The sequence below is a fragment of the Terrapene carolina genome, unplaced genomic scaffold (assembly GCF_002925995.2).
Source record: "Terrapene carolina triunguis isolate 2854851 unplaced genomic scaffold, T_m_triunguis-2.0 Scaffold210, whole genome shotgun sequence".
In the NCBI taxonomy this organism is placed as follows: domain Eukaryota; kingdom Metazoa; phylum Chordata; order Testudines; family Emydidae; genus Terrapene; species Terrapene triunguis.
The window spans coordinates 33,118,144-33,133,041 of record NW_020664561.1 but is presented as its reverse complement, the minus strand read 5'-3'; the positions used below and the strand labels follow the sequence as shown (position 1 = coordinate 33,133,041).

Here is a 14,898-nt window from a genome sequence, read left to right as displayed (position 1 = left end):
TTCCCACCTTAGCTGGGGAGGGCCAGGGGAGGATGTCTCTGACCTGGCTGGAGCTGCTCTGGCAGGCTGGGCAGGATGGCCGCAGCCTGCTCCGGGGGCCAGACCGGGTGGCGTGGCCGCAGCATGCTCCAGCGGGTTGGGCTGGGTGGCATGGCCGCAGCATGCTCCGGTGGCGTGGCCACAGCCTGCTCTGGGGGGCTGGGCCGAGTGGCGTGGCTGCAGCCTGCCAGCCCCAGAGCTGCAGCTGCTTCAGAGGCTGGGGGAGAGCAGCGTGGCCAGAAGCGGAGAGACTCTGGCCCTGCCTCTTCCCTTCTGGCTGTGCTGCCTCTCCTTGCTCTCTCTGTTGTGGGGAGGGGCTGTGTCCCACCTCTCCCTCTCTATATCCATTCATAAGCCGACCCCCTTCTCTGGTGCTTCCCTTTTTTACTAAAACAATTCGGCTTATGAACGAGTATATACGGTAGATCTCTATTTAAAAAAAACTGGTGTAAATCTTGTTTCTAGCGGCTACACATTATTTGCATTTTAATTATTAATGTTCTCATATTTTTAAACACCCTGGGGTAGAAGAGTTAATATACCATTTCCAAAATGACAACCAACATCAGTTGATACCCCATCAACCTCTGGGGTAGTTAGGGTACCTGGGACTCAATGCTGCAACCTATACTCATTGAAAGAGGTCTTCTTTAGAACCACTAGGACTATTCACATGAACAAGTGCTTCAATATTGGGATTAACTGTATCATAAGATACAACGGTTGCTTAGATACACTAAAGAGGGAAGACTCCGGTAATCATAGAGTGAAAGTGTTCCATGTGCAGTATCACTTAGCAACCTGCCATCACTGGCACAGTGTTCATCCAAGCTCCTACACATTCTTTTTTATGGTGTGTATCAGGCATATCTGACAGGAGTACTGTAGTAAAGTACTACTCGATGTGAGTATTGTAAGGGTGTCAGAATAAGGCCCTAATTCTGGATTGGTAGCTAGGAACTGGACCAAAGAAGAGCAAACAATATAAATGTTGTAGTTATGTTTCCTAACAGTTTTAAAGATATCTCAGCCACTTGATTTTTTTTAAAAAAAAAGAGGAAATATACATATGAATGCATGCGTCAATAAAAAATTATAAGGCATTTTTGCACATGGATTCATTGCACATTTGATTCCCCAGAACTGATTCAATCAACCCTAACATAGCTGGCTTTTGACTATCAAGTAAATAATGTTCATTTACAAATAATGGAAATACTTGATTATCCATAATCACTTTGAAGGTGTTGTTACAGTACAGCAATCATTAAGAACTGACCAGATCAGTGGCTTTGCTTCACAATGCCTAGATCATTACAGGTGTGTTCTCTTGCTCTTAAGCATGGCAAATGTACTGAGCAGGCAGTGGCCTCTGCCTTTGGAGAAGAAACACCCTAAATAACTGGCAAGTGAAGGAGTTGCATGAATGGACACTGAGCAGAATCCTATCTAGTTCATGATGGATGGAATTAAGATCTGTGTCACTGAGGGTATATCTACACTGCAATTAAAAACCGGTGACTGGCTTATGTCAGCTAACTTGGGCTCATGAGGCTGAGGCTAAGGGGTTGTTTAATTGTGGTGTAGACGTTTGGGCTCAGGCTGCAGCCCAGGCTCTAGGACCTGAGGTGGGAGGGTCCCAGAACTCAGGCTGCAGCCTCAGACTGAATGTCTACACTGCAATTAAACAGCCCCTTATCCTGAGTCCTGAAAGCCTGAGTCAGCTGGTATGGGGCAGCTGCAGGTGTCTAATTGCAGTGCAGACATACCCTAAAAACCTTGAACTTGAGTCAGTAAAGCCGGGGTGGGGGGGGGGAATGTGGAGGGGTTTTCAACTCCTGAGAAGCACCAAAAAAACCAACAAAACAAAAAAACAACACCACCTCTCTTATGTAAGGATGGAGATGATACTCTAAATACTCTGTAAAATCTTCCAACCCTTGTGTTGCTGCCCTTTGTTTTGTTTTTAAAGAGCTTATTTACTCCATTTTTCTCTTATGCATGTTATTAAAGGGCTGGGGAGGGCATGAGAACCACTATAGGTTTTTCAGGGGCTTTAATTAAAGAAAGTCTTGATGCAGAATCTCAAAATCTACTCCCTTCCTCCCAAATTTAAGAAGCTGGAATCAAATCACCTGACTCTTTGTATTTTCATCCGAGGTAGGGTCCAAATCCAGAAATGGCATGTTGGGCCAGACTCCTGGCTGGTGTAACACAACTGAAGTTAATGGAGCTATGCCAACAGAAAATTTGGAACTGTGGATATTATCCAAAATGGCAAAATTCAATTGAGAAAAGTTGATTTCATCAGATTCCAGCCATTTGGGACCAAATTTCCCTGATGCAATGACCGTTTTCTGGGTAGTGACCTTTACATTGCTAGCCATACCAAAGACAGCAAGAGTATGGAGGAAAATGTAATTACTGAACCATTCCCTTCCATTCAAGCCACTCAGTGCATTCTAGATATAATGCTCCCCAGAGCTCTGGGATATGTCTACACCGCAATAAGAAGCCTGTGGCTGGCCTGTCCCAGCTGACTTGGTCTTGCAGGGCTCAGGATAAGGGGCTGTTTAATTGCAGTGAAGGCTTTCAAGCTCGGGCTGCAGCTCAATCTCTGGGACCCTCCCACCCTACATAAGAACATAAGAACGGCCGAACTGGGTCAGGCCAAAGGTCTATCTAGCCCAGTATCCTGTCTTCCGACAGTGGCCAATGCCAGTTGCCTCAGAGGGAATGAACAGAACAGGTAATCATCAAGTGATCCATTCCCTGTCCATTCCCAGCTTCTGGCGAACAGAGGCTAGGGACACCATTCCCTATAGAGTCCTAGAGCCCGGGTGCCGAACAGAGCCCAAACATCTATACTGCAATTAAACATCCCCATAGCCCGAGCCGCACACAGCTGATTCAGCTGGCATGGGCTAGCCATGGGTTTTTAATTGCAGTGTAGACATACCCTGAGAGGCAACATGCCTACCTGAGTCACAGTGCTTAGCAGAGCACCTGCTGGGGAACTCCAGAGTTCCACTGCCCCAAACTCAGGGCCATGACTTCAAGGTACTATTGTGACCTAATATTTCAATATCTGAGTAACCAGCTGCTATTTTTCCTTTCTGTTATTAATTTAAAAAAATAATGGACAGCTCAGAAATTTGGTATTAGGATACAAAACCTTTCACCCCAAAGTCACAGGCTGAAATCTGGTGTAGGTCAGGCGTGACACAAATTTATTACCGTTGTCTAGATGTTAGGTGGCCTGTGTTCTCAGTGTAGTTTTTACTGGACAAGATGTTCATTCTCAACTGGCACCATTTCTGGTGCAAAGTGAAGGACAGGAGATTAGAATATAAACCATACATAGTACAGTGTGGAAAGAAAACAAAGGAGTTAATGGGAAGTGGTGGTATTGGAAGAGTCGGGCAAACAGTTGAAAACAAGCAATGTATTCAAGCCTAGACTATGATGTAACTATCTGCTCTGAGTAAAGGGTGGTGCATAGTAAACTTATGCCTCTTTTCCTTTCTGCAAGCAGACTGCAGTTATTTATTAATTTTTTGATTATTCAAAATTGTTCAAATGTGGTATGTAAATACATTTCAGCTTGTGGACTGCTCACAAACTGCTCAATCCTGGTATGCCTGAAAATATTCGGTATTCAAAATTCAGTATTTGATTAGTTGCTTAAGCCATGTCATCCTGTTTCTGTTTCCTGGCTCGATGACCTAATCTTCAAAAGCTACTTCCACTGCCACATGAAATGAATTTTGTTTCAAATGAATCTTAGCTAAAGGCGGCAAATGTGCTTTCTGTGATTTTGTATAAATAAAACTTGGCTTGTGCAAGATAAAAAAACCTCCTCTAATGAAAGGAATTTGGGACACGCAGATTGAATGTGCCCATGTAAGAACATGAAAGCTTTGCTGCATGCTGGCCTGCAAACTAGTTGATCACCAGGGTTTCCAGACATCCACTGAAACACCTCCTGGCATAGACCTTTTCCCCTGACATTAGGAGTCTGCACTCTGTCTACACCCTTGGTAAACTGCCTTGAGAGAGAAAAAAGATGTGACTCCACCTAGATGCAAAAATGCATTGACTCCACCAGAAGCTGCCTACTCCTGGTGCCCCACTCCCTGTTAATGGGGGTCACTGCTGTCTATTTTGTCATAGTGGTTTGGAAACCACTTTTATAGCCTGAATATTTCCAACAGCCTGATACTACACTTCCACATCTCTGATGATCGCTGGCCCAAAGAGGTGTCCAAAATGGGTCTTTCATCCCAAGAGGCTGGCATAGGTGGTGACAAGAATTAGGGAATCCAGGGGAGTAAATCAAAATGACAAAATATGCACTGCTGTAAGATGAGGCCGAGGGTTCAACAGTCAGTAGCAATGCTTCCTTGCAGATTTATCTTCCCCTCCTCTTGTCACACTTCCTTTTGCTCTTTTTTTATGTTTGTTTTGGTTTTCACAACCTCTCTGTTCAGCACAATGCTCATAAAGGAACTAAATTTACTAAATCAAATTAAAATGCTATATAGGTTCCTAATAGGAAAAAATAAGCTTTATAATGAAGATTGACCTGACACTGCACACACAGTAAAAGAAAACCTGTAGGCACAAGTTTATTTATAATCATTCTTTCCCTGATTTTAGAAAAAAATGATAAAAAATTCTTGCCAGATTCTTCTCTAATTTGTTGTCAACCAGTTGAGTCTACAATTGTGGGAATTCAGATGCCTGGTTACCATGTCTCCATAGTTCTTTGAAAAGCATGCCAAAATCCACAAACATTTTGCATGCAGTGGTCTTCTTTCTTCTGATCTGGATACTCCTGCAGAGACAGTGTGCTCTGTAGTGAAGAGCACAGGACTGGGAGACAGGGAGATCCTGCATTTTAAAACTTGCACACTGATTCGCTGTGTGGCCTTGCGCAAGTAATTTCACCTGTCTCTGTCTGTTTCCCTAACTGTGGATAACTACTTGACCACCTACCTCATGGCATTATTGTATATAGTCAATGTCTACGCAGTGCCTTCAACACACAGAGCACTAAAAAAATGCTAAGTTTCATCAACATCATTCTTTTACTGAGAGCCTTCTCCTCTGCAGCCTTGAATGATTTTCCTGCATCTTTCCACTTCATTGACTCGCTCATTTAAAATCTCATCTGAAAACCTGTCTATTCTTCCTTGCCCGTACTCACTCTCTTTTCTATTATTTAGCTGTGTAATTCTATTATTTACAATCAGTCACCAAAGCATTTTGTATGAAAGGCACTATTCAAATTAAAAAATTGTACTGAATTGCAGTGTATTATCCCCTGCCTGTGGATCCTTTAAGGAACTTGAATAGGCTTTATAAATATTCACTTATTCATTCTAAAATTACATATTTGTCGAAGCACAATAGGAGAAGTTCTATATCTCAGAGATATGAATTAACACCATACTGTTACCCCTTTTGACTCAACTGGTTACCCAATATTTGAGGTCTTGGGGATTGTTTCCTTTAGAACAGTGGTTCTCAAACTTTTGTACTGGTGACCCCTTTCACATAGGAAGCCTCTGAGTGTGACCCCCCCTTATAAATTAAAAACACATTTGTATATATTTAACACCATTATAAATGCTGGAGGAAAAATGTGGTTTGAGGGTGGAAGCTGACAGCTCACGACCCCCCCATGTAATAACTTTGCAACCCTCTGATGGGTCGCGACCCCCAGTTTGAGAACCCCTGGTTTAGAAGGAGAAATTGATGATGGAGTCAGGTATTTCTTCATTGCAATCTTATTTATTTACAAAGTATGTACAAAGTCTTATTTTCCTAAACACCCCAGGAATTAATAACAGGAAGTTTTTCGCTCACAGTGCAAGCCTCTTTTGAGCCAGCAGCACTGAAAAAGCTCTCTCTCAGGTCCACACTTCCAGTACTTTTCTAATTTCTCCTTGCCTTCCTGCTTCTTTCTACCTGCTTTCTGGTTGTTTCTGACTCTCACATACATGCAGCTAAAATCAAATAACTCACCGGCTACCTTCTGTTTGCATACCGTCTAGTCTTTGGGAGGTGACATTTTAGTCCCTAGGGCCGTGTTTTCCAATGTTTCGGCTAACATTAAACAAAGGGGGCATTTAATTGTTCCCTCATTTAGCCTGAATAGAAGGCAGCCAGCATGGCCAACAGCTTCAAAGACAAGCCTGAGGAAATGGCCAGTCTTCATAAAAGAAATGCAGTCCAGGCTCACTAGATATAAAATTCACATTATTTATTTATCGCATGGGAAAGTGTGTGTGTGTGGGGGGGGGGGGGCGGGCATCTGCTTTAAGTAATACAATATCAGTGCCCTTAAAATGATATTGGGCCAGATCCTCAAGGAACTGCAATTTACATCAGCTGAAGATCTGGCCCACTATTATTTATTAAGTGCACAAAACAGCTTACAGTCTGCTCTAACAGGTAGACAGAGGACACAGGACACACTGAGTGGCTCAGAGGAAGGAAAACAGAATTTAAAAATACTTATTAGTAACTACAGACTCATTGTAAACAACGCCAGAAGAGTGAATCTTTAGGGGGAATTTGAATAAGGAGAGGATGGTGACTTGGCAAACAGATGTAGGAAAGGCATTCAATGTGTAAGGGGTGGCGTGGAAAGAGACAGAGAAATGGGAGTGTGAGCAGATGACAAATGCAGCTTCAAGGCTGGTGCAATTGGCCAAGCAAAGGGGGAGGGGAGAACACCGTAAGAATTGAGACCTGCACAGGGCACTGAGGGCAAGACTGAGACATTAAAATACTGAGGCACTAGGTAATGCAAAACAACAAACCACTCCTACTCCATATGCCTTCTTCCACCACTGCCACTTCTTCTGCCTCAAGGATAGGAACAGAGGTTATATAGGGAATAGCACCCAATGCTGCTAGTCTTTAAGTTGGGCAAAGGGCTGAACTATTACATTACGCTGGTCTACACTACAAACTACAGACTAAGCCCTGGTCTACACTACAAACTTATATCAGTATAACTACATCACTCAGGGATGTGGAAAATCCACCCCCCTGAACAACACAGTCATACCAACCTAGTTCCTAGACAGCGCTATGTTGACGTGAGGGCTTCTTCCATTGACAGAGCTACCGCCTCCTGGGAGGTGGAGTACCTATGTTGACAGGAGCCGCTCTCCTGTCGGTGGAGGTAGCGTCTTCACTAACCCGCTGCAGTGCTTTAAGTATAGACAAGTCCTAAATAAATTAGCAAAACTAAGCACGGAAACCATTACATGTTCACGGCATAACAAACAAAATGTAGATCTCAGAAAATAGTCTGAGTAGTGGGCAGCCTGGTGAATTGGGTTGCTTCTACATGGATCTTTATCTTCCTCTATCTTTGAATTACATTGATTCTATTTAGAATGTATAGGAAAGTTCTAATGGAACAGTCAGACCAGAAAGGGACAAAAGTACTTCCATCTTCAGTTGGGTTTTGGCTGGTCTTGTTTACAGAGGCCATAAAGATACAGAGTTCAGCCAAGCCTGTGCTTTTCAAGCTGGTGGAAGAATGCTGAGAAGCAAGGAATGTTTGGTCTCTAACTGATGGAGAACGTCCAGTGTGAGATCAGCCAAAATGCTTCTGTAAATAATTCCTAGTTTTGAACATAAGGCATTCCTTTTGGAAAGCCCTTGACTCTGGAACTCACACTTCTCTTGAATGCATGCCAGAGTTTGAATGATTTGAGCTTCAGGGCACATGTAAAGCCCATCTGTTTGCTCAGCCTTTTGCCTGAACTAGGCTGAGATGTGAGGAGTGTGCTGTTTAAAGGAAACGACAAGCAATTAACTAGGATGCTGTTTTTTAATTTCACTTTTTATTGTGGTCTAGAATTGTTTGGATTGGTCTTTTGATGCTGCCAAACGTGGACTGCATGCTAGTTATATTTTTACTGTTGCTAGTACAGTCAGTGGCTTGGGAAACGGGAAATTGTTTTTTATAAATACAAATAGATACACAGAACAGCTGAAACCTAAAATGAGCCTTTTTATTAAATCAAACACTAAGACTGTGAAGAAATTGTCAGCTTTACAATCCTGTAGGTGAGAGAAAGTCAATCTATTTCATGAGGGTATTTTTATCTAAAGCAGGGGAGGATTCAACAGTTAGTTAAAAATTGAGGAACACTTTACATATGTATGTATGTGTACCCACACACAGAGCCATGTATTAGGCGTATAAATGCTAGAGCATTGTGATCTGGCTCTAAATCACAACTCCCCTAAAAATGAAGTCCCTCATCCTGTTACTAAGATTGTAACTGATGCAAATATTGGTAAAGTAACTGCCAAATGATAGTCTTTCCCACCACAGCAGCCAGATTTTACAGGGACCGTACATCCAAATAAATGCCTCTTGGCTACCCATTCATCTAGCAGCTGGAAAGATGACACTTGACATTTGGAAACTTTCCTGTGAAGATTGCTGCAAGGCTTTCCCATTAGCTTCCTGGTGAGACTGTAAGGTCGAATAAGCTGCCTCAAAACCTGCAAAGGGTAACCGAAGCCCTCTAATATCAAGTCTGTTTGATTTAAAATTCTAAATTCTCAGGCCACAACTTTTCAGACTCCCTTTAAAATGCTCAGTATATTCCAATATACTGAATGTTTTAGAGGAAGAAAAAATGTCCTTTGATGGGAATGCAATTATAAGAGATACTTTGAGTGATGCATGTTTTCATGAGAAGTTGGAGAGGGAATTTGGAGAGAGAGAGAGGAGATACCCCCACTAGGGTCACAGAGATGCCAAAACAAATGTACTCACACATCAAAGCTTAGAATGTTTAACACTAAGTATTTGGATGGGGTCTAAAAATACAGATTACAAACACTGCTTCAGAATAAGTGAGAAAAATATGTACTGATAGTGAAAACAAGTTTTGAGCCACACAGTATTTTTATGAAGCCACATCAGACTGAAACAATATGATGCTGCGCACACAGTGTCTCATAAGGGGTGGGGGACAAAGGAATTGCACTGCTACTACCTCAGTTGTTCAAATCCATTTTTCTTGGGAAATATTTTCTTCTCTGTTTGTTCCAAAGAATTCTTCATACTACAAACATGTTTTTATCAGCTGCCTTTCCACACAAAGGCCAAGGACTCTGGTCTGCTATGGTCCCTCTGCACCTGATCTAAGATGATAGCTTGCTCACTATGCCTGTTTTTACATTAAACCAGGGGGAGAGAAGAGCAGATCACAGCTCTCACTCTGTATCATCTCTACAGCACACAAAGGGGAAATGCTTAGTCACCTGGTTGCTCAAGTTTAAACCCATTAAACCCCACTTCTTTGCACTGTTTTTCTCTGTGAATTAGGTTTTGTATTTGCCTTGCTCGTGTGGCTCCATTATCATATTTGTCGGAGCTGGACTGCAATCCCTTGTTTGTGTGTGTGCGTGTGCGCATGTTTTGTCAAACATTGGTACACTTGCACTCTATAAATAATAGTATCTTCCCCAGCTAACAACAGGGACCATATTTAATTTATACTTTCTGTGCTGTTCAGAGGTTCTATTTAATATTGATGGGCTTCCTGCCCCCCATTACCTAAATGATATTTCTGCATATACTGAATATTGTGGAAGAAGCCATAGCAGACCAGAGACCTTGGTGGAACTCTGAGTTGGAGAGAAGAATGTTGTTAAGATTTACACATTTAAAAAAAAAAAATCTAGTTTCAATCTACCAAAGCCATTTTTGTTATTATACATCTATAGTTTTAATTATCTAATCCAGAGGCTCTCAAACTGGGAAGCAGGCCCCCCTGGGGGGCGCACAATGCATTCTGGGGGGGGGGGGGGGGAAGGATGAGATGCTTTAGGGGGAAAAAATTACTGCGTACATTTTACCCACAGCAATGAATTATTATCAAAGCTGACTCCTCCAGACATGTCAGGTCCTCAGATGGCGCTGTGCATTTTGACAGATTTCTGTTAAGCTTGCATAGCATTATACAAAGTCGTTGCCATCTGTACATTAATCCATTTGCTACGACATGGTGTGCACATTTAATTGTAAGAATTGACCATGATCGCAGTTTTGCATTTGCTCTTATTACAATGGATCACTGGCTCTGTTTGAATCAATGCTTTACTGTTTTTAATATTTAGTGAGTGTTGAATATTGATTCTTTTTTTTGTCAGTATATTTACTTGTGTGGCGGGAAGGGAAGGTGTAAACTAGTACAACCACAAGGAAGGGGGACACGATCAAATAAGTTTGAGAATCACTGATCTAACAGATTTGTAATGCACCAATCCCCAGAGTATCTAGATGCCCGTTACTCAAAACCTACATATTTAATTCTAGAAATCCATGGCAATTATTTCAATAACCATAAAAAAAGCAAGCCAATAAATGTGTGTGTGAAAACAGATATCGAGTTGCAGCTGGAAAGGAAAACTACTTTTAAAGACCCACCTGTATGTATCTGTGCATATACCAGGAAGCTTGTTTTCCATCGTTCACTGATTCCACTGTAGTGTTAGCTAAACCTCCAATGTCACCACCGGCAAAAACCCACGGTTCACTGGTTTGCATGGTCTCTGGATCCACTTCAGGAAGACCCCATCTATTAAACTGGATAGGATTCATGGCTTCTTTTACTGTATTTAAGTGAAAGATAAAAAGATACTAAGTAGATGATCTGGAGATAGTTTAACAGATTTACTAAGCAATTGTTGCTACAATCCACTTTATATAGACAATGATAAAAGTAAGAAATAAAACATTGTTTTAAAATGTTGGCCACTTATGCCAGAAATGGGAACCATTGTTACAGTCTGCATCACTGTGTTTCTACTTTGACTTCCAGTAGAGTTAATCCAGAAGTGTATTTACTATGGGGATTCACATGCAAAGGTCCAATGTCTAGCATATGGAATGAATATGCAACAAGTGTCACAATAGAAACCTGACACAATAGAAGTGTCTGCTAAGCTAGGTATATGCAAGAGGTAATTGTACAGGAGTATCATGAAGTGAAGAAAGAGGTGGTGTCGACTGTGCCCAAACCAGTCTGATATGCTATTGATCACTTCCTGAGCACGAATTACAAATCCTGCACAGACTTTATATTGAGATTTACAAGAATACTCAGCACTGGCTTTCCTCACCTACCACTGACATCATTGGGAGTTTTACCATTAATATCAATGGGTGCAAAGTTAGGCTAATGTTCTGCACTTCTGAAAATCCTGCCCTAGTCACCATTGGTGAACAAGGGGCATTCTTACCTTCTTTTATCCTAGTATCATCCATTCATCCCATTCTCATTTGTCTACCCCTCATCCACATCATATCCAAAATACTTTTCTACTTCCCAGGACAACAAACATATACACTTGGTAGTTTTCAAAGTTGTTGCCCTCCCAGCCTCTGAGTCATGTCTCCTTGATCCAGACACACAATAAAATGATGAGAGACATATGGATGAATTTTAAGTGGCAGGCTGCAACTTTTATTAAGCTTAAACACAGGGGAGGGGCACTACTCGCCCATTACCCAGAGCTTTCTAGATCAGGCATTTAATTGGTTCCAGTGTGGGGGTTACAGGGCTCTTCCCATATAACCCATAACTTGGGGTAGACTCTCCTCAGCCTACCCTCCAGGACTCAGCTTGCTCTGAGTCCTACCATCCTCTCACCCCCCCCCCATGAGAGACAGAGGGTGCAGAAGGGTGGGGACTTCAGCCCATGAGGGCCAAAAGGTCTGACCTGACCTTGGCCCACAAGCTCTCATGAGCCCAAAGCCCATCACCAATATCCCAGTATTTTACTTCTGGGAACCATTCATTTTATCCTTTTAACCGCACGGGAAACCGGCCTCAAGTTGCAAAACATTAACAACTCAACCAAGTACCTCAGTTAGGTACTAAGTGCATTCCTGCTTAACCCACCATGTCTTGAAGGTGCTTCAAGGAAGGTGAAAAAACACCCTGGTTCTCTGCCAATTGGCCCGTAGGAAAAAAAATAGTTCCTGACCCCCAAACGGGTGATCACGGCATTTGTCAGGATGTGAGTAGTGAGGGGCTGCAGAAATGAAGCTGAAAGAGGATCCACAGGGCTCTCACCCCAGGTTAAATTCTGGGAGCTAGGGAATGCTGGAGAATCAGCACCCCTCTCCCCTACTGTCGGATGAATGCCAGAGACTCCAAGGGGTGGGGAGGAGCTACCTGGTATCTCTCAGCAAGTGTCTCCCTTCCTTGCTGCTGCCCCCTTTCACCATCAGGCCCCTCATGTTCCCCCACCTGTTGAGGCAGATGGGTGGTATTTTTGAAGTTTAGAACTGAAAAAGAATGATTTTCCACATCTGTCCTTGTAACAGTTTCTTCAGATCTTCAATATTTATACACACCAAAGATCAAGAGAGTCTTCCCTCACAACAGAAATGACCCTCTGCCTCTTTTAGAAAGTTAATTATTAGGCAACTATTGTAGAAAATTTTGAGACAAAATGTTTTTCCATCTGAAAAAGCTGTTTCATTTAAACTGAAACTTCCCTGGGGAATATGATGATTTTGACAAAATTTTGCTTCTGTATTTTTTTTAAAATAAAAAAAGCAATTCAATATGATTAAGAAACCCTCACTCAACATTTTCAGAATAAAATGTTTCAATTTTTCATTTCAGAATGAGTTTTTGGATTGGATTTTTTTATTTTTATAAATATAAATTTTTTTAAAATAGCAAGTCAAAATCAAAATGAAATGTTTCACTGACTCCAAACAATTTTTTTCAGGAATTTTGTTGTGTGGGAACTTTTGAAATTCTTTGTTTTCATTTCTGTTCCAAGCAAACTAGATTTCGAAACTGCAGAATTTCCCACATTACTCTAGGAATTTTTAGCATGCTGTTCTGTTTAATCTGTTTATTTTAGACACCTATATGGCCCCCATTATCAAAGTGTCACCTGAAACCTCCCAATCTTTTTTCCATAATCTTTAATGTATTTATTCTCACAATACCCCTTTGAGGTACAATTATACCCATTTTACAAATGGGGAATGAGGAACAAAGAGAGTTGGCCTAGGTCACACTGGAAGTTCGTGGTGGAGGAGCAAATTGAACCCTGGTCTCCAAGATCCTGGCTAGAACTCTCGCCACTGCACTATCCTTTGTTCTCAGACTATAAATCTCCATCCGCTCCTCTTTTTAGTTTAGAAAAAGCAGGAATACTATCACAAAAAACTCCATAAAACATCCACAAAATGGTATCAATGACTGACCACCTGCTTTGGGAGAAGAGGTCAGGAAATATTGTGTGTGTGTGTGTGTGTGTGTGTGTGTGTGTGTGGAATTATATGCCTGGAGATGACTGAAAAATAAAAATTTAAAATAGGAGTGTTACAATGTTAACTACAGAATGGAAAGTCCAAGTGCCTGATTCAGCACTATGTTAGTCCAGTTTTATGCCACAGCAATTTCAGTGGAGTTACACTGATGGATATCTGGAGTAATGCAAGGGTGAATCAGACCCCCCCCCCCCCGGAAGTGTAAATTACATGGGAAAAATGTATGCTGTTAAAACACAAAGCAATTATTTTCTCCTCTTATCTTATGGAACATTATTGCAGAAAAGAGATCGTCAGTTCTCTTATTTGTTACAAAATAGAATATAAACATATATACACACACACACACACACACACACAGCAGATGGACAGATTGTACATAAAACAGGAGCTGAAATGCACAGAACAACACACTACTTTTTGTACTGCATGGAACAGTACAAATGGGACATGAATACAAATAATAAAACCTAAGATCATCTCACCACCATCTATTAAAAGTCATCTTTTTCAATACAAAACATTTTAAACTGTGTATTATTTTCCTACTTTAACTTTTGAATTAGCTTCTTTATAAATACAAAGACATTTTAATGTAGATTTATAATGAAGAAATATTTTCAGATAAATACTTGTAGCAAATCTTGAAGCCATGTATCAAAATGAGTTATTTTTATATGGCTTTAACTATATTGTGACACCCAAGTTTCTGCAATAAAATGCAGTTTAAAACTACAGTGTTCCTCAGGGACATATCACTGGCAGATGCAGATTGCCAAGGTCAATTAAACTGATGTAGCTGTGCTGTCATATATGTAAAAGAGAAACCTGCTAGCATATGACAAGAATATTTCTCAGTATTTATAGAAAAATGTCAAATATGTGTTGTGTTTTTACTTGAGATGGGCCTAAGTGGGTGTATATTGGGTTGGCAAAACCTCAGTCAGGTTTTATCTTTCCAAAGTCAAAAACAAAACCACCTGTAGTTTTAGGTTTGGATTTAGAGATTTAGCAATATGTTGGATTCTACATTTTGCTCTGCTCAATTGCAATATTGCCAATTTACATAATCCCCTTCCTCACTTAAAAAATTCTTACCCTCCACCTAGAACTATAATGGGGTAAAATAAAAAAGCATGCAACCTCACAGGCTGAACATTATGAATCTACCTAGTATAGAGGAGCAGTTGGACCACATACTGTATGCTGTTAACTGCCTGCATTGCCAAAACATGCATAGGTCCATGCAGTAAACCAAACCCAGACATTACCAAAGTACATGTAGAAGCATGCTGTTAGCCATCTTCTAACACTGCTAAGACATAGACATATGGGAGTCTGCCACCAGCACTCATATATGAGAGCAAGCTCTTAGTATTGCCCAAATATATGTTCAAGCACACAGCAAGCCTACAGCCCTTCTTGCATAACCCCTCCCAACTTCCTTTCCAGGTCCCATACCATGCCCTCCCCTTCAGAATCAAACACTCTCTGGGGATGTGGAAGTAATTGGG

The 14,898-nt window shown here is 41.3% G+C and overlaps 1 protein-coding gene across 1 annotated transcript in view; it reads right to left on the bottom strand.

Annotated features, from left to right (window-relative positions):
• LOC113407210 (dihydropyrimidine dehydrogenase [NADP(+)]) overlaps positions 1-14,898 on the bottom strand; it is a 602,627-nt gene that overhangs the window by 240,052 nt on the left and 347,677 nt on the right. The window contains exon 12 of the mRNA XM_026655393.2: positions 10,514-10,698. Coding sequence (XP_026511178.1) covers positions 10,514-10,698 — 185 coding nt within the window. The remainder of the gene's footprint in view (positions 1-10,513; positions 10,699-14,898) is intronic.